The 27,848-nt window shown below is 58.1% G+C and overlaps 3 protein-coding genes across 3 annotated transcripts; 2 read left to right on the top strand and 1 right to left on the bottom strand.

The window, feature by feature from the left end:
• Positions 1-1,760: 1,760 nt before the first annotated feature.
• ACP7 (acid phosphatase 7, tartrate resistant (putative)) lies at positions 1,761-14,436 on the bottom strand. The gene is made up of 14 exons (XM_037884342.2): positions 14,269-14,436; positions 11,670-11,935; positions 10,832-11,032; positions 9,886-10,068; positions 9,117-9,142; positions 8,315-8,412; positions 8,008-8,070; positions 7,444-7,558; positions 7,244-7,357; positions 6,972-7,029; positions 5,844-5,911; positions 5,639-5,710; positions 4,786-4,923; positions 1,761-2,796 (listed from the first exon to the last, which is right to left on the bottom strand). Exons 2-14 carry the CDS (start codon positions 11,773-11,775, stop codon positions 2,731-2,733), a joined length of 1,308 nt encoding a protein of 435 aa, XP_037740270.1. The 5' UTR covers positions 11,776-11,935; positions 14,269-14,436; the 3' UTR covers positions 1,761-2,730.
• Positions 14,437-14,843: 407 nt separating this feature from the next.
• LOC114021383 (F-box only protein 17) lies at positions 14,844-23,984 on the top strand. Its single transcript, XM_037884467.2, has 5 exons — positions 14,844-15,808; positions 16,775-16,886; positions 18,312-18,407; positions 19,074-19,212; positions 22,069-23,984. The coding sequence occupies exons 1-5, from the start codon at positions 15,493-15,495 to the stop codon at positions 22,204-22,206; spliced, it is 801 nt and encodes a 266-aa protein (XP_037740395.1). The 5' UTR covers positions 14,844-15,492; the 3' UTR covers positions 22,207-23,984.
• Positions 23,985-24,798: 814 nt separating this feature from the next.
• MRPS12 (mitochondrial ribosomal protein S12) lies at positions 24,799-27,804 on the top strand. Its single transcript, XM_037884468.2, has 3 exons — positions 24,799-24,870; positions 25,912-26,011; positions 27,211-27,804. The coding sequence occupies exons 2-3, from the start codon at positions 25,954-25,956 to the stop codon at positions 27,621-27,623; spliced, it is 471 nt and encodes a 156-aa protein (XP_037740396.1). The 5' UTR covers positions 24,799-24,870; positions 25,912-25,953; the 3' UTR covers positions 27,624-27,804.
• The last annotated feature ends 44 nt before the right edge of the window (positions 27,805-27,848 follow it).

Genomic DNA, 27,848 nt, shown 5'->3' with positions numbered 1-27,848 from the left:
CTGGGTAAATCGGCAGCCTAAAGAGTTTCCTGGGCCTTAGCTAGGAAGGCGCCTCTCTTGTACTACCTAAGCAGAGTGTGCTCTCCCCTTCCCAGCTCTCTACCAGACACGGGCAAACCAAACCCTGGTATTCTGAAGACCTTGCAGTCATGAATTTGCTTTTATTCTGCCCAGGTATATATACAGCCATCCAGCCCTCCCATCTAAATGTATTTGATGTTGGGGCCATTCTGTATTCAGCTGCCTCATTCAGAGATTATGAACCAGAAGGGGCCAGTCTAACCTCTTGCATAACCCAGGCCATTGGACTTCCCTGAATTCATTTCTGTTTGAACTAGTGCCTACCTAGGGATCTTTTTTAGAGTGTAGCATTAACTAGGCTAAGTCTGGTGAGCTGGGTTCTCAGTCAAGTTGCCCGCTTGCTCTTTGAACCCTGCTACCTCTTTGAACCTCTTTTGGCCTCCAGGAGATCATGTGCCAGTGAGTTCCACCGGCTAATGGGTGAAAACAGCATAGGCCCTGAGGTTTTCTTTTCCCCGGGGCTGCTCCACGCCCATTCCACCCCTCACCTGAGGCCCTGCCCTCACTCCGCCTCTTCCAACCCCCATTCTGCCCCCTGCCCGAGACCCCCACCCACTCGCTGCTCTCTGCCCTCTCCCAAGTCCCTCCCCCAGCTGATCAGGGTGCCACCAAACAGCTGTGGCTGGTGGGTGCTAAGTACCCACTATTTTCCCCCCCCATTTTTACCATATTCCCTCTTATTCATCTCCAAGGTCAGAGTCCCACTCTTTCAGTCTCTCTTAATAGGAGCCAGTAGATTAAAACAGTTAATGCAGGCTAGTGACTTTTACACTGTTATCAAAGCCCAGACAGGAAACTGAGCTCCTTCATCACCCGGGTTCTGAGTTGCATTAGCACAGAGGAGCCCCAGTCACGGAGCCCATCGCGCTAGGCGCTGTACAAACACAGAACAAAAAGACACTCCCTGCTCCAAAACGGCTGGCAAGCCACGTACAGGAGAAGAGGTGGGACCGATGGGGGAGCGCAGGGAGACAGTCTTGGTCAGCGAGACGGGCAGTACCTCTCACGGCCGCCGATGTAAGCGTGGGGAAAAAACGAACTCTCACCAGGGCTTTCTGCAAAGGGCAGCAGAAATCTGGCCTAGCATTGGCCCACCCCTGACTGTGGCAATGATCTAGGAGGAACCTGGGAGCCAGCGGGCTCTCTCACTGGCCCATGAAGGAGAGATGCTGCAGCGGCGTCTATCTCACGCCCTTGGCACAGGGCAGTGTGTATCAGTAATCAGAAAACTTAGGCAAAATACCCAAGTTAAGTAGCTCCTCTGCCCCACTAGAGACCCCCCACACACACACACACCCCCCTCATAGCGAGCACATGGACCCAAAGACTCCCAGAAATTCTCCCTGTGCCAGCCACCTATCTGGGAGACCTCATAAAGCCGGGCTGCCTGCCTGCCATCAGTCCTCTCAACTGAGCGCTTGCTGGCCAGGTGCTCCTTGAGGCCATCACCTGACCTCTACCCCCCCAGCTTCAGCTAGGAGGCAGCTGATCAGTCCCAGGTGGGGCTGAGCCCACCTCCCCTTAAAGGGGCCGGTGACAGAGCCGCAGTCTCCTCTCTGTGACTCAAGGATTTGGAGGGGGCGCCTCCTGATTTACACCGGAGCAGAATCTGGCCCTAAAACAGTCAAGGCACCAAAGGCAAATCAAGCGCCGTCTGAAGGAGATGAGCATCACACATCTTTTGAGCTTGATTTTGTTTTGTTAATTTCCGAAGCATCAATACAAAAGACCCAGCGTGTAGCTCGAAGATTTAAGGATCATACAACGAACCTCAGAGATGTACCATGGGCCACGCTTGATGACGAAAGGCAAATCTAGCCCCATCCCTTGCCGCCTTGCAGCTCCGTGTAGGGCTTATTGCATTACAGGAACCAGCAGCAGGGGAGAAACCCTGGTACGGAGGCTCAGCTCATGGAGGAAAGAACAAATAAGGAAAGAAAACCATCAGATCCCAGCAACCCTTCCCCCCGCACACAGTCTGAGAGCTAGAAGAAATCAAGCAGCGGAGATGCCCCAGGCAAAGGCTAGAGAACATTTTAGATCTAGGGGGGTTTTTCCTAAGAGGCAGAATGGGCCAGTGGATTGAACAAAGGACTGGGAGTCAGGATGCCTGGGTTCTATTCCTGACATGCGAGGGGCAGATCTAGTGGTTAGAACAGGGGGGCTGGGAATCAGGGTTCTGTTCCTGCCTCTTGGAGGGGAGTGGGGTGTAGTGGTTAGAGCAGGGGGGACTCCTGGGTTCTATTCCTGACTCTGAGAGGGGAATGGGATCTAGTGATGAGGGAAGACTGGAAAGCAAGACCCCTAAATCTAAGATTTTGGTCAATGTTCTTCCTGTCTCTGTGCCTCAGTTTCTCCATGTATAAACTGGGAATACACAGACAGAACCCCACCCGTATAAAGTGCTCTGAGACCTAATACGCTCAGTTGCAGCAAAGCGCTTTTTCACCATTATAAAGACCCAGCTGCAGGGTCCGACATGTCCTTCCAGTGCCATACATCACGGCCTGCAAGAGCGGCCTTTGGATTTGATCAGTTTAGTTTGTAGCCGTGCAGGGAGTTCTGACTCCAGCAAGATAGCGAGGAATTCAGAGTTTCCTAGGGATGCAGTCCCTCTGCTCAACTCAGGGCTGGGTGTCTGCTGCCGGGCTAAAGCCAAGCTTTGGGGCCGTGCAACTCCTTGATGAGCCAGATCCCATCCACAAGTTTCCCGTCCTGAAAGACAAAACCAGGACTCGGGTTCAGGGGTGGCTCCAGGGGATGTTTCCCCACTGCTCAGAACCCAAGACAAGCTTTATGGTGAGCCTCAGAACCCAGGGCAGGTCTATGGCAACGTGTCGGGAATGGGGTCGGGAGGGATGGATTGGGACCACAAAGGGGCAAGATTCATTCTGTGACGAAGTGAGAATGTTCTTAATGTTTTCCCTGAATACTGTGTGGGTGCCTCAGTTTCCCCGATGCAGTTCTTAAGTATCCAGGTGGTGGGATAAGGGTGTGTGATTGTGGCAGAGCCCTAGGGGGCCAGTGTGATGGTGTCTGCACAGAGAATGGCCAACACCCTGTCTCCTGGCAACTGATGGCCTGGGCCCCTCCTCTGCAAAGGTGCCAACTGAAGGTGTTGGAGAACAAAGGGATCAGGTGGCCTCCTGGCCCGGGAAAGAGACAAAGGCCAGAGGAGGGGCTGGAGAGTTTCAGTTTGGAGCTGGCTGGGGAAATGGAGGGAGGCCAGATGGGGCTCTGGCCTCCCTGCCCCCCAAGATGGACCTGACTGAGGGGTCCTGTTTCCTGTACCTACAAGCTCTGTTTTAGACCATGTTCCTGTCGTCAAATAAACCTTCTGTTTTACTGGCTGGCTGAGAATCACGTCTGACTGTGGAATTGGGGTGCAGGACCCTCTGACTTCCCCAGGACCCCGCCTGAGCAGACTCGCTGCGGGAAGCGCACGGTGTGGACGGGGATGCTGAATGCCCCGAGGTCAGCCCCAGGAAGGTGGAAGCTGTGTGAGCTGCTTGCCCTGGAGACAGGCTGCTCACAGAGAGGAGGCTGCCCCAGAGTCCTGCCTGGCTTCGTAGGGGGCAGTTCCAGAGCATCACTCGGTGACTCCGTGACACATTCACACTGGTGGCAGGGATGGGATTGCAATATATCCCCAGTGGCATGAAGATGTGCCTTATCCCCCCAGCTCTCTAGAGCTATTTCCCCTCCACCAGACCCACATTTTGGATTTCACTAAACCCTTCCCCTGCAGCCCCCTTAATCTGAAGCACCGATTAAGCATTCAAATGAAGTTGATTATCACGTTTCTAACAAAGGAAACATCCATGTTTCGCAAACCGCAGCTACAGGGATTTGGATTTACTCCTAACGCTCGGAGAGGCGTGGGGTCTAGCAATTAGAGGAGAGAAGGCTGGAAGTCAAGATCCTGAGGATATGAATTCAATGTTAGGCTGCTCCGGAGAGAGGTGGGGAGAACTCTGGGAGGTTCCATGGCTCAGGCCCATTTCCAGTGTGAACCCATCGAAGTTAGAAGGACCAAAACAGCAGGGATCTGCCCGGCTTCCCACCCAGCTCCCACAACACAGGAGCCAGATTCCCAACAGCCTTCAGCACCTACTCCCAGCCCCCACTCCTCACTCTACTCACTAGACCCCGCTCCCCTCCCTGCTTGCCCCCTATATCCGCTTGGAGCTGGACAAGCCCAGATGCTTCCTGTGCCTTTCTCCAGAGCCGCCCAGCTCCAGACTTCTCCCACCCTAGGCTGGAGGAGAGTTCAGCGCTGCTTTACCCCCGGGGTTTCCCTTCTCTGCCACTGCCTCGTGGTAACACCCCATGGGTGCCAGCTGAGATTCAGGGAGAGGTTGCTATGGCAGGAGCTCCAGGTGGTAGCATTCAGAGGGAGAGGGGCCCAGTGGGTAGAGCCGGGAGGGGGGGCTGGGAGGCAGGACTCCTGGGTCCTCTCCCCAGTTGTGTAAGGGGAGTGATGTCTAATGGTTAGAGCAGAGGGGTGCTGGGAGTCAGGACGCCTGAGTTATATCCTTGGTTCTGGAAGGGAAGTGGGGTCTAGTGGTTAATGTTCAGTGCCCAGATACCCCTGCAATGGGTCCACTGCACAGTCCAATGCACATTGAGCCAGCCCAGGTAGGGATCGGATCGGGCAGGATGGGGTGGGCGTTGGTGGGGGTCCATCCGCCGGCCATGCCGTACCTGGTCGTCAGACACTTGCTCCAGCCAGATATGGCTGCGGTTGACAATTTGCAGGCGCGTGTAGCCGTAGTCCTTGATGCGCAGGGCGCTCCACTCCCGTGGGTAGGGGACGAAGCAGTCCAGCCTCTCCTTACAGCCCTGCGGGGGATGGAGGGGGGCAGAGCCCATTGCATGACCATGTTGGGGCGGGGGGGAGAAAGAGAGCAGGGCTACATCTTAGCTTCGTTCCCAGCTAAACTCCTCCTCCCACTGCCTCAGCCCCACCTTCACTGCACATCAATCCCTCCACCCCCTACCCCTTTCAAGGCAACGTGGCCTAGCAGATAGAGCATTGGATGGAGACCTGGTGCCCTTGGGCGAATCGCTGCCCTGCCCATGCCTCAGTTTCTCTCTTCTCAGTCTGCTCCCAGCTTCACGCCTCCTCTCCCGATCCCTCCATCTTCTCATGGAGCCTCTTACCCCAACCCATCCATCCCCTGGGCAGCTGGGGCCCAATCCTGCCCTACCCCCACGCAGCGGGACTGTCCTGGGACAGGATCAGGCCCAGCTCCACTCCTTGTACTCTTGCCCTAAACTAACACCCCCAACAGGCATCTAAATTAGGCCCCGATCCTGGAAGCGCCCGCACTGAATTTCTATGGGATCTGAGGGCACTCAGCACCACTCAGGTGGTGTTTGGTGCTTAACGGGATCAGGCCCTTAAACCGTGGGCAGAGACGCCCGGCCCCGCGGCCGTCAGCGGTAGATTTCACCATTGACTCGCATGGTGAGCAGAGGCGGGCCTGTGGCGGCTGGTATCGGCCCGTGCTGCTGGGCGCCACACCACCAGGCTCGGGCCCCCGCTGTCACTTACAGCCGAACCGGTGATGATATGGACGGGCGCCCGGGGATTGGTGTAGGGCGATTTGGTGCTGCCGTTGTAGACCTGCAGTGGGGGGAGGCAGACGGGGTCATTTCAGACTCAGATCTTGGACTCAATCCCCTAACCAGGCTGGACAGCGACCCCGGAGAGACCCCCCCCCAGACACCCGCACCCCCCCACCCCAATCAGGAGTCACCTGATAGTTGTAGACCGGCCACAGCCTCTCGTAGGAGTGTTCATGGGCCCACAGCTCTAGGTCGACACCTGGTGAAGAGAGGACAGCACTGGCTCAGGACTCTGGCCACCGGATCTTAGACCCATGGCTGGATTGGGGGCCTAGGCATGCTCTGCCCTGGGGCCCTGCCGCTGGGCAAGCCGGCCCTTTAAGAGATAGGGTGTGGGGCTCAGCCCATGTTCCCAGGTGAATCACGGGAGAGCCCGGGTAGGAGACAGGGAAAGAAATATTCATTGCCCCAACTGTCATAATCTGTGTCTCTACAAGGACACGTGGAAGGGATCATATACCAACCGGGACCCGCTGGTCCTTCATATGAGTCCATACTGTACAAAGAATGAGAGAGGTGGGCTGGGAACAGGCACGAAAAGGAGTTACGCAAGCAGGTACCTAAACCTAGCCTGCCCTACAGAAGGTAATGCTATGCCACCCGCTTGCCTGGGCCTGCGGGATACACTGAGCAAGGCCAGACCTCGGGGGGCGATGAAAAAAGCAACCAAAGCCATCAAGCTAAACGAGTGGGTGGGGAGGGGGGCAGGCCCCTTAACCAGCATGACGGGGGACAGAGCCTGCGGCGCCAGGAATCCTTCGCGGGACTGGAAACAGAGACAATAGGAGATAGAAGCAGAGAAGTCCTTGGAGGTGCCTGTCACCTGGGGGGGCGCACGAGGCCAGAGCTGAGAAAGGTGCCGGGGGCCCGAAGTCCCTGGGACGTGGGCTCTGTCGCTGACGTCCGGGAGTGTCCGGGGAGAGGGACTGGGCCCAGCAGGGGAGACTCAGGCCCGTTGGGGGTCTCCCTGCATCGGTACCCAGGCTGGCTCATCCCCACGCTACGCACCGGCTGCTGGTGGTAGGGCTCTGGGCTAGGGCTGCATGACACAGAGACACCCAGAAAGTGACAGAAGCCCGTCCTGGTCGGCATGAGCCCCCAAAGCGCCTTGGTGCCACCCCGCCACCCTTCCCCCCATCGCCCCGGGGCTCCAGCTGACAGCCCCAGCGCATGTCCTGCAGGGGGAGCTTCCCAGGTTCCCCCCTAGGGGGTGCTGCCGGGGGAGGCTGGAGGGATGGGGGGTGAGGGGCAGCGGGTACCGTATTTATAGAACAGGTCCTCCAGGCCGTACTGATGTTGGGGGAGCCCTCGACGAACCTGAGGAGAAAGACAGCGGGGGGGAGGGGGGAATCAGCAGCTGGCGGGGGGCCTGGTGGGTTGCCCCACATCCTCTCCCTAAGGCCCTCCAGCGAGGTTCCCCCGCCCCCTGGAACGGCCTCCCTGGATCAGTCTGCAGGTCCCCACTCGGCTCCCTCCCCACTGGGTGCGAGAGCATCCTCCTCTCTCCTCCGCAGCGGCTCCCCCCACTCACGATGCTCTCGTGCTGCGTGCAGTCGTCTAAGTCGTTGTTGGAGCAGTACATGGGCCGGTGCCCCATGGTGATGATCCACGGGTGCCGCCGGCGCCGATCCGGCCGCGTGGCCTCCTGCCGCCGGGGGGGGAGAGAGACTCTGTGAGCGAGACAGTCTGGGCTGGTGGCAGCCGGGGGTGGGGGGTTGGGGGCGTGTCTACCTGTAGGTCTCTCTCGAGCCATTGGTACTGCTCCTGGACGAGGTGGCGGCCGTAGTTCAGGTAGAAATACACCTCAGTGGAGAAGGAGATGATGTGGGCAGGGCCGATGTCCCAGCTCGGGGGCAGAGAAGCAGAATCATATGGTGACAAGGGAGGGAAGGCAAAGGATGAGCCCTGTGCTATGCTGGGGGGAAACTGAGGCACACGATGGGGGAAGCAGCCTGCCCCTCAACACACACAGTGAGTCAGTAGGAGCAATAGAACCCAGGAGGCCCGGCTCCCAGCCCCCTGCTCTAACCACTAGACCCCACTCCCCTCCCAGAGCTGGGATAGAACCCAGGAGTCCTGGCTCCCAGCCCCCTGCTCTAACCACTAGACCCCACTCCCCTCCCAGAGCTGGGATAGAACCCAGGCGCCCTCCAACCCCCTCACACACACACTCTAACCAAGTACGGCCAGGCCCAGAGAGTCCTGCCCCAGGTGTTCTTATCCCCCTGCACCTCTGCCAGGGTCGGGCACCTGGGGCTGGAATGCTGCCCCCTGGGGGCAAGGTGGGGTGCTCACCTGTACCACAGGCCCTCCGTGTCACCGGGCATGCTGAATCGGGCACGGTAGTTGGAGAAGTTGCTGGGGGAGGGAAGAACAATTAGGGGCTGCAGTGGGTGTGTGTGTGGGGGGCGTGGATTTAACCCTTCCAATTCCCAGCCCGGCATCTCAAGCATCCCTAATGCGCCCCTCACCCTGGCCTCTAGGCTGCCACTCCTAGTCCGTCCCCCGGGAGCAGATGGAGACACCTCCGGCTCCGCCACCTCTTTCCCCGCCCCAACCGCAGGCTGAGAGGTTCCCAGGGCAACAAATTCCCCCCACTCACTATTTCTCCTCGTGGTTCCCCGGGCACGTCATATATGGCACCGATGCAGCAATGGGCTCGATCTTGCGCATGAAGGCATCTCCGACCATGGCATTACACTACACCCCAGAGACAGTCGCATCAGCCGAGGCACCTGGGAACGCTGCACCCTCGGAGCGCATTTACGTGCCTGGGGGCTGCGTGTACCCCGGGTGGCTGGAGGGCCACATGCCTGGAAGCGGGTGGGCAGATCCGTGTGCAAATGCAAACACGTGTGTGCGTTTGCATACATGGCCACCAGGGCACGGATGGGGTGTGGGGTGGATGGGGCCAACCCGCCTAGCATCGTTGCTTCAATTCCCATCGCAGGCTACATAGCTCCCTAGCACATCCCGAAGCAGTTCCAATCTCCCAAGGGCCTGGGCTCATAATACCGGCCTCCTGGGCAAGTCGCCGTGTGCGGGAATCAAAGCTCCACACCCCACGTGCCAGCCTCTGCCAGCTGGGTTAGTTCCAGGGCTGGAGCAGCTTTGTAAACCTCACTGAGTCCATGAGGCATGCAGGGTAGAGAGACCCATACAGGCCTGGGGGGACGCACACAGGTGAATGTACATACATGGGGGCACAAGCATCTCTGCTAGAAACCCTTGGAGATGAGCACACAGCCCCTTCCCCTGGGGGACCCCTGCCAGCGTCGGCCCTAGATCTCCACTGCAGAGACACCAGTGAGTGGGGCCAGCCCCCCGGACATGGAGGGGAGCAGGATGGGGCGCAGCCGGAGGAGAAGCAAAGGCGGAAGAAGCAGCATGGATACAGAATTTACCTGGTCCATATCATAGGCAAAATCCCCTGGGAAAGACAAGAGGATCACAGTGAATCAGCTGCTCTGCCCTGGGGGCAGGGGGCAGCCTGGGCGCAGATTTTACCCAGATTTGAGGTTACCCCCCCAGTTTGAAGCCGACCATGCTGGCTTGATGCCCTCTGAATCCTGCTCTAATCCCTGGAGGGGAGAGGGGTGCTCTCGAGGGTCGAGAGGCAGGGCCGCCCAGGGGATTCAAGGGGCCTGGGATCTTCGGCGGCGGGGGTCCTTCCGCTCCGGGTCTTCAGGGCACTTCGCCGAAGACCCGGAGCGGAAGGAGCGGTGGCGGGTCCTTCACCCCGGGTGTGTTCGGCAGCACTGAAGGACCCCTCCCACCCCGCCACCAAAGTGCTGCTGAAAACTCTCTTGGGGACCCCTGCGGGGCCCAGGGCAAATTGCCCCACTTGCCCCCCCCTTCTGGCCGGCCCTGCTGAGAGGTGAGTCTAGTCCTTGGCTGACATCCCCAACGAGGGGGGCAATTAGAGTCCCCAGCAGTGCTTTGGGGAACATGGGCCCTGCCATCCTAGGAGCTGGACACGGACCCAGCGAGTTCGTTCCAGGGGGCACCAACAGTCATGAGATGGGGATGACTGTCGGTCATTCCTGACATGGATGGGATGGGAGCTGGCGCCCCCTAGAGGGAAAAGGCCCCGTGTCCCATTCTCCGCCCCCTGAGCCCATCCCTTCTCCAGCCCCAATCCCAGGGCCTGGGGGAGCGCGGCGTGACACCGACCTACGTGCAGGATCACGTCGTACATGTCCAGCTGCGTGTCGCGCCGAAGCCTGGGCAGGGACTGGGGGTTGATGTTCCCCATGTCGCCGAAGACAGCGAGACGCGGGCTCCAGTCGGTGCCATTCGGCAGAGCCCGGAAGCTGTGGGGCTGGCTCCAGCCCAGCGGGCTCCCGCAGCGATAAGCTACAGGGGAAGAGCAGGGAGAGACTCAGACACCTGTAGGGTGACCGGACAGCAAGTGTGAAAAATCGGGACAGCGGTGGGGGCTAATAGGAGCCTATATAAGAAAGAGACCCTAAAATCGGGACTGTCCCTATAAAATCGGGACATCTGGTCACCACAGACGCCTGCTTCTCGTGGGTGTGTGTGTGTGTGTGTGTCTCCGTCCCTGCTGGAGGGGATGAGCCCTGCTCTATGTGTGTTCACACGTGATTGCACAGAGAGCAGAGTTTGCACGGCCGGGGGCTGTGTGCACATGGATCGGACTAGCTGGGAGCTGTGTGTGCGTGTGCGCACGCGCGTGCGTGCGCGTGTGCGAAAGAGAGAGATTGGGGAGTGTGCATGGCTGGGTGCTCAGGGTGGGGGTGTATTTGGGCCCAAGGCAGATTTGGACCTGGTGATGGTGGATATTGCTGGGGGACACTGTGCTTGTGTGCGTGCCCCGCCTATCAGTGTGCACGCGTGTGTCAGGGCACACGTGAGCGTGACAAGGCGTCAGGGAGCGTGGACGGGTGTCTGGGCACGCGCCCCCCCCGGCCCATCAGTGCATATCCCCAGGTCTCAACGGCCCTGCTGCACCCCCTCCCTGTGGGCACCCCTTTCTAGAGCCCTGCCCCCATGTCTCTGTCCCTCAGTCTGGTGGCGTGGACGTGGCTTGGCGTGGACGAAGGCTGCAGTGTGCCGGGCCCACTGCCGGGAGAGGAGCCGCGGCCGGGCCCCCGCTTACCGTAGCGCTGCCCGGGAGCCAGACCCCGCAGGGTGACCCGGTGGATCAACATGCTACGGTGCAACCACCCGCCGTCCACGAACCGGCTGGCTTGGCCCTTGGCGGAGGTGGTGAAGGCCCCGCCCGGCTCTGGGCCGAACTCCACGATGGAGCCGGCCGGGTCGAAGGTCGTCCAGGTGATGGTCATGGCGGTGGGGTCGCCTGCCAGGGTTAGAACAGCCTGGTGAGCGCTCGGAGCCCGAGTCTTCCCCGGGACGCCGGCCCTCTCCCTCCCACCGGCTCTGTCTAGGTGCTACAAGGGCCAATTACACACAGAGCCGGCTCCAGACACTCCTACCCTGCCCCTGAACCAGCCTCTGGCTCCAACCCTCCGGCCAGGCATGGATGGGCCTATGGCCAGGCCTGGAGCCAGATCTTGGTTTCCAAGGAGCTGAATCTGCCTGAGAAACTTATTCAACCTTCCCCCATCTCACCAACACTCTGGAACTGAGGCAGGGAAGTGTTTGCAGGGGATTGGGAAACTGAGGCACAGAGAGGGGAAGGGACTCACTTGAAGCCAGACAAAGTGGTCACTGCCTGAGCTGGGAACAGAACCCAGGAGTCCTGGCTCCCAGCCCCCCTGCTCTAACCACTAGACCCCACTCCCCTCCCAGAGCTGGGATAGAAACCCAAAGTCTGGGCTCCCAACTCCCCCTGCCAACCACTAGACCCCACTCCCCTCCCAAAGCTGGGGACCCCAGGCCCGGTGATATAAACATCAATAACCCAGTGGAGCTGGGCTCCCAGTCTGCCCCACCCCCGGTCCCGCTGCCAGGAGGCAGAGCCCCGACAGCCTCACCTGGGTAGGAGAGATGCACTTGCTCGGGCTGGGTGCGGTGGATGCCCTGGCACAGCAGCCAGGGGAGCACGAGGCAGAGCAGGCAGAGCCAGCCGTGCAGCCCCATCCTCGCCCTGCTCTTCCCAGCCGTGTGGAAGAGGGATGGGGAAACGAAAGCTGCGGGGTGCTGGCCTGGGAGCAGGTCAGATCCTCCTGTGGTCCTGAGTCAGCGCCACGCGGCTCTGATTTCCGCAGCCTGATACGTCAGCGGTGAGGCCAGACAGCTCCTGGGGGGCAGAGTTCAAATTCCCAGAGTTAGGGGGGGACCCTGATGGGGGACTGGATCTCGAGGGGCCCAGATGGAGGGCTGGGAGCAGGGGTCAGGGGGAGCTGGGTCCGGGTGTCTCCTAGTGGGGAGGCTAGGAGGAGGTCCTGGGGGAGCTAGCTCTGGGGCTCCCTGATGGGGTGTAGGAGCAGAGTTATTGGGGAGCCGGCTGCAGGGGACAAACACGTCCCTTGTGGTGGATCCCTGTATAGATAGCCAACACACGCCACCCCAGAGGCAGCTGCATCTCAGCACCGGGCGTGGGATGCCTGTAAAAACAGCCCTGGCGCCCTCACAAAGGGGGGCTGGGGAGATACAGTCTGTTGGGGAGGGGTTGGGGAGCCCTGGCAGAAGGGGGATGGGGGGCCCTGGGACAGCAACCAAAATTCTCCCTCCCACCTCAAGCCCCAGGCTGACACCGGCTGCCCCTCCCCTGCCAGTTGCTCCTGGCTCTGCCCCGTGGCACTAAGCAGGTGCCCCTCCACACCACGCTGACCCACCAGGACGGGCAGCCCAGAGTCCCACTCCTGGGCGAACCCGAGAGCAGAGCAGAGACAGACAAACAGGCACACCCTGTTACCCAAGCTGCCACCCACACCAGCCATCCCGCCCCCCAACTCTGCCCAGAACCCCAATTAGTTAAGGGCTCGGCCGGTGCCAGATGGGAAACCTTGCAAACGGACGACTTGTGCAACCACGGAGTGAATAGTGCCAGGGAGATACCAGCGCCCACATACACACACATACTGCCCCCTGCCCTGGCATTAAAGCCCCTGCTCCCTTAGCCATGGGGTGATGGGAGAACCTAGCGAGGCCCAAGAAATCAGTCATTGGAGAAGCACTGAGGGATGGATCCACCTCAGGGATTCCTCGTGGGAGGGGACGGGGCACAGGCCGGCAGAGACGCCAGCTTGACCTGGCTGGCTGGGTTATCCACAGGCCGGTGTTGCAACATTAGAGCAGGTCACGAGACGGCGGTGGGGGGGAATGAGGAAGGAAGAACTGGTGCTTCTTAGGTCAGGGTGCTGTGTTAGACCAGGGGGGCTGGGAGCCAGGACTCCTGGGTTCTCTCCCCAGCTCTGGAAGGGGAGCGGGATCTAGTGGTTAGAGCAGGAGGTGTGGGCTGGGAATCAGGACTCCTGGATTCTGTTTCTAGCTTTGGGAGCTTTCTACCCCACTGTGGCATTCCCACGCATGGCAGCAGCCAGACTGCAGATGCCTTGGGGCAGGGCCCAGCTCCATGCCTGGGCTCTGCAATTTGCTGGGTACCAGTTTCGGTGCTGATGACATCATCAATCATTCCTTGGCTGCTCTCAGCCACCCCCACCCCGATGGAGGTGGTTCAGTGTCCTTGACCCCATTTGTGCAGGTGGGGAAACTGAGGCACAGCACATAGCAAGGGACTTGCCCAAAGTCACATGGAGAGTCTGTGAGACAGCAGGGAATAGAACCCAGCCCTGGGAGGTCAACAACACTGACCTACTTTAACCACCAGACCCCCTCCCAGAGCTGGGAAGAGAACCCAGGAGTCCTGGCTCCCAGCCCCACCCCCCTCTAACCACTAGACCCCACTGCTCTCCCGAAGCTGGGGATCAAACCCAGAAGTCCTGGCTCCCAGCTCCCCTGCTCTAACCACCAGACTCCACTCCCCTCCCAGAGCTGCAGATAGAACCCAGGAGTCCTGGCTCCCAGCCCCACCCTGCCTCTAACCACTAGACCCCGCTGCTCTCCTGGAGCTGGGGAGAGAACCCAGGAGTCCTGGCTCCCAGCCCCCCTGCTCTAACCACTAGACCCCACTCCCCACCCAGAGCTGGGGATCGAACCCAGGAGTCCTGGCTCCCAGCCCCACCCCTCTCTAACCACTAGACCCCACTGGTCTCCCGGAGCTGGGGAGAGAACCCAGAAGTCCTGGCTCCCAGCCCCCCTGCTCTAACCACCAGACCGCACTCCCCACCCAGAGCTGCGGATAGAACCCAGGAGTCCTGGCTCCCAGCCCCACCCTGCCTCTAACCACTAGACCCCGCTGCTCTCCTGGAGCTGGGGAGAGAACCCAGGAGTCCTAGCTCCCAGCCCCCCTGCTCTCACCACTAGACCCCACTCCCCTCCCAGAGCTGCGGATAGAACCCAGGAGTCCTGGCTCCCAGCCCCACCCTGCCTCTAACCACTAGACCCCGCTGCTCTCCTGGAGCTGGGGAGAGAACCCAGGAGTCCTGGCTCCCAGCCCCCCTGCTCTAACCACTCGCTCACACACCCCTGCCGGTACAGGGGTCTCCCTAGCCCCGCAATCGCGTTTACCTCGCTCCTCCGCAGCCGCCCGCAGGGCCAGGGCTCCCGCGCCGTCCTCCCAGGGCTGAGCCCGGTCAGCTCGATGCACGCACCAGGCTGCCCCGGCTGCTGTCGGCTCCCTCCGCCGCCCGCCCGGCAGGTGCTGCAGGGCAGGGGCGGAAGGACGTCAGCCCGCAGGAAGCCCCGAGCGAGCCGTGGGCTGGTGGCAGCCGGCCAGGGAGGCGGAGCCGCACTCCCGGGTCAGGGCAGGTGCCCAGGCTGCCCGGCGGCAAAGGCCACACACCGGAAAAGAAGCTGGGGGCTCAGGACTCCTGGGTTCTCTCCCCAGCTCCAGGAGAGCAGCGGGGTCAGTGGTTGGGGGTGGGGCTGGGAGCCAGGACTCCTGGGTTCTCTCCCCAGCTCCAGGAGAGCAGCGGGGTCTAGTGGTTGGGGGTGGGGCTGGGAGCCAGGACTCCTGGGTTCTCTCCCCAGCTCCAGGAGAGCAGCGGGGTCTAGTGGTTAGAGGTGGGTTGGGGCTGGGAGCCAGGACTCCTGGGTTCTCTCCCCAGCTCTAGGAGAGCAGTGGGGTCTAGTGGTTAGAGCAGGGGGGCTGGGAGCCAGGACTCCTGGGTTCTCTCCCCAGCTCCAGGAGAGCAGCGGGGTCTAGTGGTTGGGGGTGAGGGGCTGGGAGCCAGGACTCCTGGGTTCTCTCCCCAGCTCCAGGAGAGCAGCGGGGTCTAGTGGTTGGGGGTGAGGGGCTGGGAGCCAGGACTCCTGGGTTCTCTCCCCAGCTCTAGGGGAACAGGGGGGCTGGGAGTTTTCCGACAGTGGCCAGTGCCAGGTGCGGGGGGGACACCAGGTGGGAGAGCGCTGTGCGGGGGAGTGGGGCAGGAGGTGAATGGGGAGCACTGAGGAGTGTGTACAGGAGGGGGGGCACCAGGGACAGTGGGGGTTGGGGACGACGCCGATTTACACAAGCCGGCGATCAGACCCTGCAGCTGCAGCTGGGCTGAGCGGAGAAGCCGGAGCTGGGGGCGTTTCCCGCATCCTCTTCCAAGCAGCCCCCGGGTTGCAAGGGGAGAATCCAATGTTCGTTTTGCACCCATGTAAACGAGAGCGGGGGAGAATCCGGTGCTCAGTTTGCAGTCGTGTAAACGAGGCCAGGGGCGGCTCCAAGGCGGGGCCGGGGATCACATGAGCGGATGCAGCGAGGAGCGGTAGCTGGGTCTGAGCTCGCCAGGCCGCCCCCCGACCATGGGGCAGGCGGCGAGCCGGGCTCCCCCGGCCCCACTGGACCCGAACCCGGACCCGAACTTGCTGCCGGACGAGCTGCTGGCGCTGATCCTGAGCTGGGTGCCGGGCCGCCTCCTGGTGACCCGCTGCCGGCTGGTGTGTCGCCGCTGGCGGGACCTCCTCGACGGGCCCACGGTGTGGCGGCTGCAGGGCGAGAGGCGGCCGGGCTTGCGGGCCACCTTGGCCGCCGCCCGCCTCTGCCTCCCGCCGCAGTGGAGCCGGATCTGCCTGCTGGAGCCCTTGGGGCGCAACCTGCTCCGGAACCCCTGCGGGCAGGGTGGGTGCCAGCCCGGGGGCGTGGGAGAGGGATGGGGGGGATTAGGGGAGGGGGCGTGGGAGAGGGATGGGGGGAATATATGGGGGGGATTAGGGGAGGGGGCGTGGGAGAGGGATGGGGGGAATATATGGGGGGGATTAGGGGAGGGGGCAAGGAAAGGGGAGCGGTAGGGATGGGAGGGGACCGTGGGAGGGGGTGGCGATTGCGGGACTATGGAGGGGTTATGGGGGGGGGCGAGGAAAGGGGGAGTAGGGCTGGGAGGGGGCGAGGAAAGGGGGAGTAGGGATGGGAGGGGACTATGGGAGGGGGCGAGGATTGTGGGACTATGGGGGGGGTTATGGGAGGGGGCGAGGAAAGGGGGAGTAGGGATGGGAGGGGACCATGGGAGAGGTACAGGTGGGAACATGGGAAGGGGGCAGAGAGAGTCCAGGGCAGGGGCGGGGGACAACACAAGAACGGCCATAGTGGGTCAGACCCATGGTCCATCTCTCCCAGTAACCTGTTTTCCGACAGTGCCAGGTACCACGGTGGGGCAGAGGGCATTGGAGGAGGGGGGACCAGGTGGGAGAGCAGGAGGTGAATGGGGAGCACTGAGGAGTGTGTATATGGGGAGGGGTATGTGGGTTTGGGGGGGCAAAGGAGAGGGAGCCCCAGAGTGGGGGAAGGGGAGAAAATTATCACTGGTGGGGGAGGGGGTGATGAGAGGGCACTGGGGCAAAAAGGTACCTGGGGTCTGGCAGGTGTGAAGGAAGGGTGTCAGGAAACGGGGGGGAGTCTCCCTCCTCCCTAGCAACCCTCCTCCCCAGATATTTATTTCTCTCCTGGTTTATTTTCGAGATCCACATTAACCCACTCCTCCCCCTGCCCCTGGGAATGGGTGCCCACCAAGGTGTCATCCCCCGCCCCATCAAACCAGCTTCCACCACACCTTGCCCCCCCTTCTCTTGACACATCGTCTTCCCACAGATCAGTTCCGTCACTGGCAGGTGGAGCATGGGGGCAACGGCTGGAAGGTGGAAGAGAACCGCTGCCCAGTCGAGGGCGCCCCGGCCCAGACCTGCTTCGTCTCATCCTTTGAGTGAGTGTATCCCCTGGGCCTTCCCGTTTGCCCCCCAGTTTCTGTGTGCGGCAGAGAGCTACCCGTTCTCCAAAGGCCAGTCCGGTCCTGGTCTGGCGTGTGCCCCTATGAATCCAGAGTCACTTGGATCGACCCAGCATAAATGAGACCCAGAGGTGCCAGGCCTGAGTCTGCCCTGCAGCTTGTACTGTCGTGTCCCAGATATATGTACACACCAGTAACTCCGGAGTGGCTCTGGATTTAGGCCAGGGCTACGCTACAGATTCCTGCCGGCACAGATCTGTCGGTCAGGTATTGGGAAGAGAGCGGTGCTAGCAGAAGCCCCCAGTGTGGATTCAGTTATACAGTACGGACGGAGGGGGGGAGAGAGACTGTGTGTGTTTTGGGGGACAGAGAGTGTGTCAGCATGCTGTCTTCTAAGTTCAGACAGTGGCAGAAAGCAACCAGTCCTGAGGCAGGGAAAGGGGGACACCCTGGGATGTCACTTGAGGGATTATGGGACAGCTCCGGAAGCCAGTTACAGCACAGAAAGCCATCAAGTGTGTACACTGGCAATAGAGCGCTGTGCAAATAGCCTTACGGTTTTTTTGCAGCGCTGCAACTGCGGAGTTTCTGCGCACAAAGTGGCTTGGCAGCGTGCACACGTCTTCCGTTTGAGTGCAAAAACCTGCTTTGCTGGGCAGAAACTTGCCAGTGTAGACAAGCCCTAAGTAAATCTGGAGTCACTTCAGGGGAGTCGCTCCGGATTTGCAGCAGTATAACCAAGATCAGATGCAGGCCCTGACTCTGTGCTGCCCTTGCGTTATCGTGACACACACACAAACGCACACTACCCAGGTGTCAGTATCAACCCAAGGTGTCTGGCAGGGGAGAACTGGGAACGGTGTCGCCCCAGATTTACGAGGCCTTCTCTGTACTGCTGATTTGCCCTGCTTCCAGCCCCAGGTGTAGCTGCCCCAGCCCCAGCAAACTCCTATAGCAGACATTATTTGCACTGCGGGAGCTGACCCCATGAGTTCAAATCATGGCTTATGGCAGCGTTGCCTGTCTACACAGGGAGCTGTACTGCGGGAGTGCCCGGAGGCTTGAACACCTGAGCTCTGTTTCTGGCTCTGCTCTGTGACCTTGAGCAAAAACTACTTCCTCTGTCTGTGCCTTGGTTTCCCCTCCCACCCTTTGTCCACCGTGTCTACACCATGAACTCTTTGGGACAGCGATTGTCTCCTCCTAGAGTTCATCTTGACCTGCCAACATGTTAAAACCACAACTGCCCTAGCTACAGTCGGATTTCAACACCTGTCCACTAATACTCTTTTTTCCCCCCCAGTGTCCACAGAGTCTGTGCAGCGCCCAGCACAATGTGGCCCTGATCTCAGTTAGGTGCGATTGCAATATCTCATTAGGGTTTACTTTTCCCCTCTGTAGGTGGTGCATCAAATCGCAGCTCGTAGATCTTCTAAAGCAGGGGTTGTGGGAAGAACTGCTGGATAACTACCAACCAGAAATCTACATCTCCGATTGGTAAGTTTCACCCTCTTCTCCCTAGAGGCCTTAATGGTCACCTGCTGAAAGAAATGGGTTTGTGTCTTTGCTCCTGATTTCTGATGTCCAAAATAAGACACCTGCAGTTTCCTTTATTTCTAGTTATAGGGGCCATCTGTGCATCAAAATCAAAGGGTTTGGGTTTGTTTTGGGGTGGTTGGTTGGTTTGTTTTTTTTAAACCTTAAAAATATCGGGCCTGTTGAACCTTCTTTGATCTCTTTTTTTGCTGGAGGTCCCCTTGGAGGACCCAGAGATGTGGGTTGGGAGCCCTCTTAGCCCTTAATTAAAGCAGTGAGAAGGGCTGGATTTTTAACAGTGAGTTTCTCCCGCCCAACTGTTGGTCAGGGCTTGCATCAAATGCATATTCGCAGGTTGCGTCTGTTCTCGGACTTGCTGGCTAGGATCGTAGACGGGCTGCCCTGAAGTTGCTGGGCTAGACAAGAACAGTGGGTGAGGATGTTACGGTGCTTGGAGCTAAGATGCTGGTGCAAATCCCCTGACTGATGGGGACCAAAAACCCGGTGGTGCTGCATGTGTTGGATTCGGCTATGTGTGTTCCCAGGATTCCTGTTACCTTTTACGTTCGGGGGCCTGTGTCCTGTCTCCCTCTTGCTTGTTCCCCAACGTCTGCTCCCATCCCCCAGGTGGGGCGCCCGGGAAGACTGTGGCTGTGAATACTCCATCTGCGTCAAGCTCCTGGCTGCCGACGGAAGAACTGTAATTGCTAAATTCCAGGCCAACCCCGATCCCATACAGCAGTGGAATGATGCGCAGTATCACCAGGTGAGCCGGCTCCGTTGCCCGCTCTCTGGGAACGTTAAGGGACAGGGAGTCAGGACGCCTGGGTTCTAGAACCGACTCAGCCACTGGGTTGACTTTGGGCAGGTCACTTCCCCTCCCTGTGCCTCAGTTGCCCTGGGAAAGGGGGATAACCATACTGTGAAGCGCTTTGGGATCTACCGTTGAAAAGTGGTAGGGATGAAGTGGGCGTAATTTGTAAAATTATGTAGGTTTTATTACAGAGGAGCGGAGGTGCAGGTGATGGTGGCGGCAGAGAGAGGAATAGAACACGGGTCTCCTGACATCCAGTCCTCTATCCATTAGCCCACCACCGGCGACAGATGGCTAGGGCTAGTGGGCGTTCAGCCCCTCTTTCCCCACCCCAAATCTATTCGTGCCTGCTCCACTCGGCAAGCAACGCTCTGTATCCAGCTGCACCAGGGCCAGGAAAGAGGCAGGAATGGCCCCACCTGTGCACGGAGACTCGTGTTCCATGACGCCCTAGCGCTGGGGTCCCCAACTTGGTGCCTGCGGGTGCAATATGCTATTCCCACAAGAAAGCTTGGGGACCACTGCTCTAGCGGGCTCCTCCGAATTCTGCAAGCGGCTGGAGTCGGGCCCAGACCTGTGGGACGGGAGTCACCACCAGTGCTCCCTCTAATTTTTCCCACCCATGTGCGGAATGAATTTTGTTACGTGCAGGGTGGATTTGATTTAAATCACTAGTCAGGAAGACTCCATTTAATCATGGATTTCTACATAAAAGTGCATTCTTGTTGGTTGTTTTATACATATTCTTCACAACTCCGAGACAGATGAGACCCAAATTGGGTCTCTTTTATGGCCTGCTGCCATTATAGGTTTTCCCTTCTAGTGAGAGAATGGTATGGTAGATCTCAGATCAACGAAGGCTACACTCAGAAAGACCTCAAGACTTCTGGAATATGCTGCTCAGTTTCACTTTTGTTTCTACTGCATGTCCCTCCCTTCTCACATTTAGCTCCAGACTTCTTCTTCTTGTCCAGATCTATTCCACCCCCAACAACCTTCTATTCATTGAACTTTTTTTGAAACTGCACTCTTAGAGAGAGTTAAGGGACTGACTGTGTGTACATAAATTTGCAGAGGGACAGTAGGGTTGAGGCCTGTTATTTCTCACCTCTATATATTTATTTTAAAACATGTTTGCTGTTAACAAGCATGTTACCGCTGGAGACACAAATCCACAGTCTGAGAACTGCAAAACTAAGCATCTTTGATGGTATCTTCTAGACTGAGCACTGAGTCCCATTGGGTAGATAGAAAGATTAAATCGTGGTGGTCAAACTTTTTGGCCTGAGGGTCCCATTGAGGTTCCCAAACTGTATGGAGGACCGGGTAAGGAAGGCTGTGCCTCCCCAAACAGCCTGGCCCCCACCCCCATCCACCCCCTTCCACTTCCCACACCCTCTCAGAATCCCCAACCCATCCATCCCCTCTGCTCCTTGTCCCCTGACTGCCCCCTCTGGGGACCCCCTGCCCCTAACTGCCCCCCGGAACCCCACCCCCCATTCCAACCCCCTGTGCTCCCTGTCCTCTGACTTTCCCAACCCCTATCCAGACCCCTGCCCCCCTGACAGGCCCCCCGGGACTCCCACACCTATCCAATCCCAGCCGCCCTCCCCATCCCCCGAACCTCCACCCCATCCAACCGCTCCCTGTCCCCTGACTGCCCCCTGGGACTCCCTGCCCCTTATCCAACTCCCCCACCCTCTTATCATGCCTCTCAGAGCACCAGGACTGACAGCTGCGCTGCCTGGCCGCAGCCAGCCACGCCGCAGCGCACTCTAGAGCACTGGGGCAGGCCGGCGGCTCTCGCAGCCATGCTGCCCGGCAGGAGCTTGCAGCCCAAAGTGCTGGCGGCACGGCGAGCTGAGGTAGCAGGGGAGGGGCCGGGGGCTAGCCTCCCCAGCCATGAGCTCTAGGGCCGGGCAGGACAGTCCTGTGGGCCAGATGTGGCCCACGGGCCATAGTTTGCCCACCTCTGACCTAAATAATCTATACAGAAGCCCCTGGAACCCCATAAAATTGGGTCCCTAATCCATGAACTATTGGAACTCATTTACAAAACTTTTCTTAAACATTACATGAATATATTGTCTCATACTATAGAATTAGAATTTATAATCTCTATTCCATGATGAGATACATTATAGCTCAAAGATATCTTAATTAAAACTATCTTTAGATAAGTTTTTTCCTCAAAAAGCATTTTATCAAAAAATCCTTTTTTTTTTTTTTCTTAAATCATTGATTTTTATCCACCCTGGTTATGTGCACCAATATGGAGGTGATGTGTGGGAGGGGGCTCAGGGCTGGGGCAGAGGGTTGGGGTGCAGGGGTGTGAGGGATTTGGCTGGGGGTGTGGGCTCTGGGGTGGGGCTGGGGATGAGGGGTTTGGGGTGCAGGAGGGTGCTCTGGTGCTCCCCCAGCCCTCTCTCCCCGCAGCAGCTTTGGGGCTGGGGCCAGGGAATAGGCGCCCATCCCCGGCCATGGGAGGTTCAGGCCACCCCTCCCATGACCGTGGCTGAGTTAGGGAAGGGGTGCCTTGGCCTCGCCCTGAGCACCTGCACAGAGCTAAATAGGCTGCTGCATGGCCAAGCACCTTACAGGGAACTTAGGCCACCAGTCTGGGGGGAGTGTGGGGCAGGCCTGCTCTCCGACCCGCCCCACTCGCTGCACAGTGGCTATTCCGTTTTGCCCAGCCCCTGCCCTGCAAGAATATCTTCACCAGTCTATGTAGCCCCGACTTTCTCTGGAGCACATGGATTTGTGACAGGGTCCAGAGATCAATTTGGGTTCCTTTTCCTTCCCTCCCAGGTGTCCTACTGGTTCAGGCAGTACGGCCGCGGAGTCCGGTATGTGCATTTCCTCCACAAAGGGAAGGACACTCATTTCTGGGCAGGACACTACGGCGCACGGATCACCAACTCCACAGTCATGGTGAAGCTCAGCTGAGAGCCAGGAGCGGGTCTCCACGAGTCTCTCACGCGAGCCGGAATGATGATCTCCATTTGCCGCTGCGAGCTCCTCTCCCGTCCTAGAACAAATCAGAGGGGTGCGTCTCCTTTAAATTAATATGCCCCTACGCTTTTTCGGTCCGTTCTTTCTGGCCAGCCTCGTCCTGCACAGGACAAAAGAGTACTGTGGCGATTCTTGAGGTTCCTAGTGCCTGTCAACCTGCCCCTGCACAGCAGAAGCAACAAGTCTGTAAAGATGGAAACAACTGGGCTTGTGCCATTATTTGTGGGGCTTTGGGATTGTGCCATCAGAGCGTGAAGGGGTTAAAAAAATAGTTCTTTGAGGTGGGTTTTTTTTACCACCGTGAGGAGGAGTTGTCAGATCTTCTCTGCCACGTTTCCATTAGGAAGCTGCAGAGATTTGGTTTGGGAGCTCGCTGTGTGTTCTGTTAACGGAAGAGTTTTTTCTGCCAGCTGATGCCTGTGGCATTGCCTATCTGATGTGTATCCAGATTCACAGGCAGGTGAGCAAAATACCCCTCCCTCCCCCCATGTTAGTTAGATTGCATGGTTCTGGGGAAACGGGGGTTAGAACCCACCTCCTGCAAGCTTCGGGTAGTGCAGCGCTCGTGAGAATACCATACTGGGCAGCCCTTGGACAGACGTAAATAGCTGCTTGTTGATTGTCCCGGAGTTTATGGGGAACGTAACCTTCAGGTCCGTTCTCACTGCACTCGGATCCCAGCAAAGCCAGCGGGCGTGGTAGACGCTCAGGCCTTTTGCTGACATAAACCAAGGGTCAGCTTCTGAAGTGTGTAAATCTGGAAAGACTCCAGAAGAGTGACTGCAGATTCACACAGGTCTACATGAGACCAGAACTGGGGCCTAGCAGTACTTTGGTGCAGTTCCCTCCCCATTGGGGGGGGGGGGGGCGCGATGTGGGCGTAAGGCAAAGTCTACTCTTGCACTAACGCATGATCACGGGGCATGAGCAGCGGGTTATAGGTGGAGCCACAGAACCCACTCCCAGCAGGGGTGGACGGGCAAGACCTTTCTAGGGGACTGGGGTCTAATTTCTGACACCTGGCCCAGCTACGGCCTTCAGTGCATCACCTTGTCCTGCGTACAGCCATCGGGATAGGCCTTAGCCCTACTAGTAAAGACAGACCAGAACTACTGCTGGTATAAACCAGTGTCCTGCCGTTGGTGTCTTTGCTCTCTTACACCAGCAGGGGATACCGTCCTGTTGACCTGGAGGCGTGATGCTGGGGGATCTGGTGCTCTGTGTTACCTGTCTCAAAAACCCAAATTCTGCCCCCATTGAAGTCCGAGGCTCTGATTCTCCTACTGCTCGAATGAGGCCTGCTGACTCCAATGGTCTTAAGCCTGGTTTACACCGGAGAGATAGAGAAGGGACTTAGGGTAGCTATACAATCCTAGCACTGAGCAACCTCCCAGCCCATTCCCTTGGTGTGGAGAGAGCCGGAATGGATGGTGGCACTTGGGGCAAGGCTGCTATTGTTTAAAATGATCCCATGGGCCTGGGCTGAAATCCCTGGTAGGTTAGTTACTGAGAGAGCTAACGGGTTTCCTGTTGGTCTGAATTGTTTTTATCAATAAAAGGGTATGGGAGTTTTCAGCTGGTCCCCAACCAGAAAAGAGGGGCCAGGGAGTATATGAGCTGTTCAGTTTCAGAGGGCTCTGGCCTGAAATGGAGTCGCTGAATAAGACATAAGCAGCTTGTTAATAAAGATTAAAGTTCTTTTCTGAACAGCATGTGGTGCGGGTGCTTTCAATGAGAGGAAGAAACGTGGGGACCAGGCACAGCTCAGAGAGAAGGAGGCAGCGGACGGGAGCTTGCAGTGGGGTGGTAATTAAATGATGCAGTCTGGGGGCTGTAGGGGAAGAGCTCTCCCCGAGTTTGTGCTGGGCGGCCTGGCCCAGGAGGGGTAGGCAGCTGTGCCCCCAGTTCCCTGAGCAGCAGGTTGCAAGCGGCTGAGAGGCCAGCGGAGGAGAGGCTGCTGCCCGGCATGCTCAGAGAGGGGGGCGAAGCTCAGGATCGTGCCGGGGTGTGTGTGAAACAGCGTGTGAAGCCTGAGACAGCTCTGCAAGACACGTTCCTCCCAGGGAAGCTGGCCGGGGCAACTAAAGGCCGAACCATCGCTGGGGGGCAGCTGCCAGCCAGTAAGGGACTGGGCGCGCTGGGTGGGGCTAGTGCCCCACGGCTCCCAGAGCCTTCCCCAGGCAGCGAGCGACCCAGCCCTACTGGCCTCTCCCCTCCCTCCCACGCTGCAGTGGGACAAGCTCTGGCCTGGAGAGGGGAAGAGGACGTGGCCTGAAGCTCACACAGGGACCCAGCAGCAGAGCTGGGGATAGAACCCAGGAGTCCTGGTTCCCAGCCCCGCCCCCCCGGCTGCGCTGCACTCAGGGCTGTGACGGGTGCGCGGAATGACCCTTGCGCTCTCCCCGTAGTTCCCCACCATGCTCCCGCCTCCGGGCTCTCCCCGGCCAATCAGAGGAGGGGCAAGGGTCCCCGCGCGCTGACCGCGTGGCCAACCAAGAGGCGGCGCGGTCGGAGCCAATCAGAGAGTGGGGGGGCGGGGCCGAGCGGCGGAGGGCTTGTGCGGGGGAGGGGAAGGCAAGATGGCGGCTGCGGAGTGAGGTCAGTGTGGATGGCGGGGAGGAGAGCGAGGGGTTGCGCCGCCCCTCCCCCACCGGTTTCTCGGGGGGGGACCCCTCCCCCTCCCCCTCCCCCCCCCACATCTGAAGCCCTGGTCAGCGGGTCAGGGGAAGACCCCTCCCGTTCCCCTGCCAACTCCCCCCCCCCTTCCTTCCCCCCAGCTGCCCCTCGGTGGTTGGGGCGGGGGGGTTCTTCTCCCCGCCCCCAGCTGGTGCCCTAACTTCTCGCCATTCTCCTCCAAGCTCCCCCCCTGTGATTGGCAGAGGGCAAAGGATTTCCCATCCCCCTCCCCACTTAGTGCCCCGCCTTTCAGCCGCCCCCCCCCCCCCCCAACAGCTGCTCTGGGGCTGGGGAGAGGGCCCCGTTTCCTCTCCTCTTCGTGGTCCCCTCCTAGCTGCTCCTCTGCGGGTGTGGGTGTTCCCTCCACCCCACCCCTTTTTTCCCCCAATCTGGTGCCTCCCAACCACTTGGGGGCGTAGGGGATTTGTACCCTCCCCAAATCAGCTGACTTGTCCTGCTGAAAAATCCCACACCCACCTCCCTGCCTTGCCCCCGTTACTGTGCCCCCTTTTTCAAAACCGTTGTCAGATTCCCAGCGGTGGTGGGCCAGGTGTGTCCCCACACAGGTAGAGAACAGGCTAAGCCTTCCGCGCACATGCACCCTGGGACCATTCAGCAGGCCTCAATCCGAATCTGCAGGAATCTGCTCTAGGAAAGTGGGTCTGTGACTCTGTTTAGTTCTTGGCAAAGGAGCAGCTTTGTAACCTGGATGCGTCATTCCGCCTAGGAACTGAGCAGAGGCTTGCCAGACTCGTGCCACGTACAGCAACAAACCCCTGTCAGATAGTAACAATTCTCACTCGTTTTTCTTCTGGGCTAGTGATTTTAAAATGATAAGCTCTGTAGTCAGTTACCAATCCCATAAACCATCTTGTCTCACTTGACTGAGACCGTGCCTATCAATGTGGTAGCTGGAGTTCCTGCCCACCAGAAATATTAACTTTCTGTTTTCCTTTCTTCCAGGGGACTCGTATTCATGGTCTCTGGGGCTTTAGTGAGCTTTTAATGCGGAGAATGTCATGCAGGGGTTTCCTGAGGTTGCTGGCACCACCTTTGAGATGGAGTATGTATCTGTTTCTATTCATTACTTTGAGTCTGATTGATTCTGGAGTGTTGCTCTGTATTGCTTTGCTATGCAAAAAATGCATGTACCAACTATACTGGCTCCCAGTCTTCATAGAAATATTGGACTGGAGGGGACCTCGAGAAGTCATCTAACCTTTCCCCCTGTGCTGAGGCAGGATGGCAGGCGTAACTATCAATAGACCATCCCTGGCAGGTCTATTGGTGGCTTTTAAGCAAAGGTTAGACAACGACAGGGATTCCACAACCTCCCTCGGTAACCTGTTCCAGTACTTAACCATGCTTGGAGTTAGAAAGTTTCTTAATATATAACCAAAATCTCCCTTGAAACGAAGTTGATTCCTTCATGTCCTCCCCTCAGAGGAAATGGAGAACAATTGATTAGTCATCTTTATAACAACCTTGTACGTATTTGAAGACTATTATCCTGTTCTCCCTCAGTCTTCTCTTCTCTAGACTAAACATGCCCATTTCTTTCAGCCTTTCCCCGTAGGTCTTCTAAATCAGTGTTTCTCAAGCTTTTCAATACCAGGGACCATCTTGATGCCTCCTAAACTGTGTGAGAGAGATCTCCAGCACCAGCGCTGCTCCACGGACTGGTCATTGAGAAACTCTGTTCTAAATCGCTTATCGTTTTTGTTGCTCCAGGAACAACCAGCCAGGGAACAGGAAGAAATAATCCTAGGGCTGCACAATTTGAATAATTGGGCAGGGGTTTATGCCTTTCTCTGAAGCACAGTTGGGAGGCAGGGTACTACGGTCCTATCTAGCATGGCAAGAGGTGGGATAATGGATTAGAAAGATGTCTGATGCTATACTAGATAGCACAGCATAAGACATAATCCCTAGTGGAGAGAGCACTAGACCAGAACTCAGGAGACCCGGATTCTATTCCTGGCTCTGTCGCTGGCTTGTGGAGTGATCTTGGGCAAGTCACGTGCCTCCATGTGCTTCAGTTTCCCCATCTGTAAAATGGGGATGATGATGCTAACCTCTTTTGCAAAGTGCCTTGAGATGTACTGATGAAAAGTGCTAGGTAAGAGCTAGGCATTATTATAGATGGACCATTGTTCTGGTCTCCTACAGGAATAGATGGACCATTGGTACAGAAAGGGATGCCAGCTTGGATTAGTTGGATTGTTCCCAAGTGGTAATTAATGAAACTTCTCTTCCTTATAGGTATCAATGCTTTCCCTCATGCCTTCGTACCAGGGAGATGGCCATTAACCCAAGCTCTGGGCCAGCTGGAAACCCGCACCATGGCAACCCTCAACCAGATGCACCGTAAGGGCAAGCCAAAGTTTCCCCCACCCAAACTCGGCCCCACCTTTGGCAACCCCCAGGTCAAGGGCGTGGTCCTCAAGACCATGATTCGCAAGCCCAAGAAGCCCAACTCTGCCAACAGAAAGTGCGCCCGGGTGCGGCTCAGCAACGGCAAGGAGGTGGTCTGCTTCATTCCCGGAGAAGGTCACAACTTGCAGGAGCACAGTATTGTGCTGGTGGAAGGTGGAAGGACACAGGACTTGCCTGGGGTGAAGCTCAAAATAGTGCGAGGGAAATATGACTGCGCCCATGTTCAGAAGAAGAAATAAGCGCCTCCGCGCTGAGAGGTGTCGTGGGATTGTAAAGTTCCCGGCTTAATAGGAAAGGAGTTTTAATCACGTCTGCATTTGTATCATGGCAGATATCCTCCAGAGACATTACTACTTGCTCTCTACTGTTGTGAAGTATTTCCATGCAGACCATGCTCATTAAATTCTAACTCATCTTTGAGAGACAGGGTGGATTTGTGTTCTGAACAAGGGCTCTGAGTTGTA

Source organism: Chelonia mydas, chromosome 23 (genome assembly GCF_015237465.2).
Source record: "Chelonia mydas isolate rCheMyd1 chromosome 23, rCheMyd1.pri.v2, whole genome shotgun sequence".
Lineage (NCBI taxonomy): Eukaryota > Metazoa > Chordata > Testudines > Cheloniidae > Chelonia > Chelonia mydas.
This window is presented reverse-complemented; position numbering and strand designations above follow the sequence as displayed.

Excerpts from the sequence above, each read along its gene's own strand:
- ACP7 (XM_037884342.2), bottom strand. The coding sequence starts at position 11,775 with ATGGGGCTGCACGGCTGGCTCTGCCTGCTCTGCCTCGTGCTCCCCTGG. Across the intron at positions 11,033-11,669 it reads AGTGCATCTCTCCTACCCAG|GCGACCCCACCGCCATGACC; the intron begins GTGAGGCTGTCG and ends TAACCCTGGCAG. Across the intron at positions 10,069-10,831 it reads GGCTCCCGGGCAGCGCTACG|CTTATCGCTGCGGGAGCCCG; the intron begins GTAAGCGGGGGC and ends CTTCCCCTGTAG.
- LOC114021383 (XM_037884467.2), top strand. The coding sequence starts at position 15,493 with ATGGGGCAGGCGGCGAGCCGGGCTCCCCCGGCCCCACTGGACCCGAAC. Across the intron at positions 16,887-18,311 it reads TGCTTCGTCTCATCCTTTGA|GTGGTGCATCAAATCGCAGC; the intron begins GTGAGTGTATCC and ends TCCCCTCTGTAG. Across the intron at positions 19,213-22,068 it reads ATGATGCGCAGTATCACCAG|GTGTCCTACTGGTTCAGGCA; the intron begins GTGAGCCGGCTC and ends CTTCCCTCCCAG.
- MRPS12 (XM_037884468.2), top strand. The coding sequence starts at position 25,954 with ATGCGGAGAATGTCATGCAGGGGTTTCCTGAGGTTGCTGGCACCACCT. Across the intron at positions 26,012-27,210 it reads GGCACCACCTTTGAGATGGA|GTATCAATGCTTTCCCTCAT; the intron begins GTATGTATCTGT and ends TCTTCCTTATAG.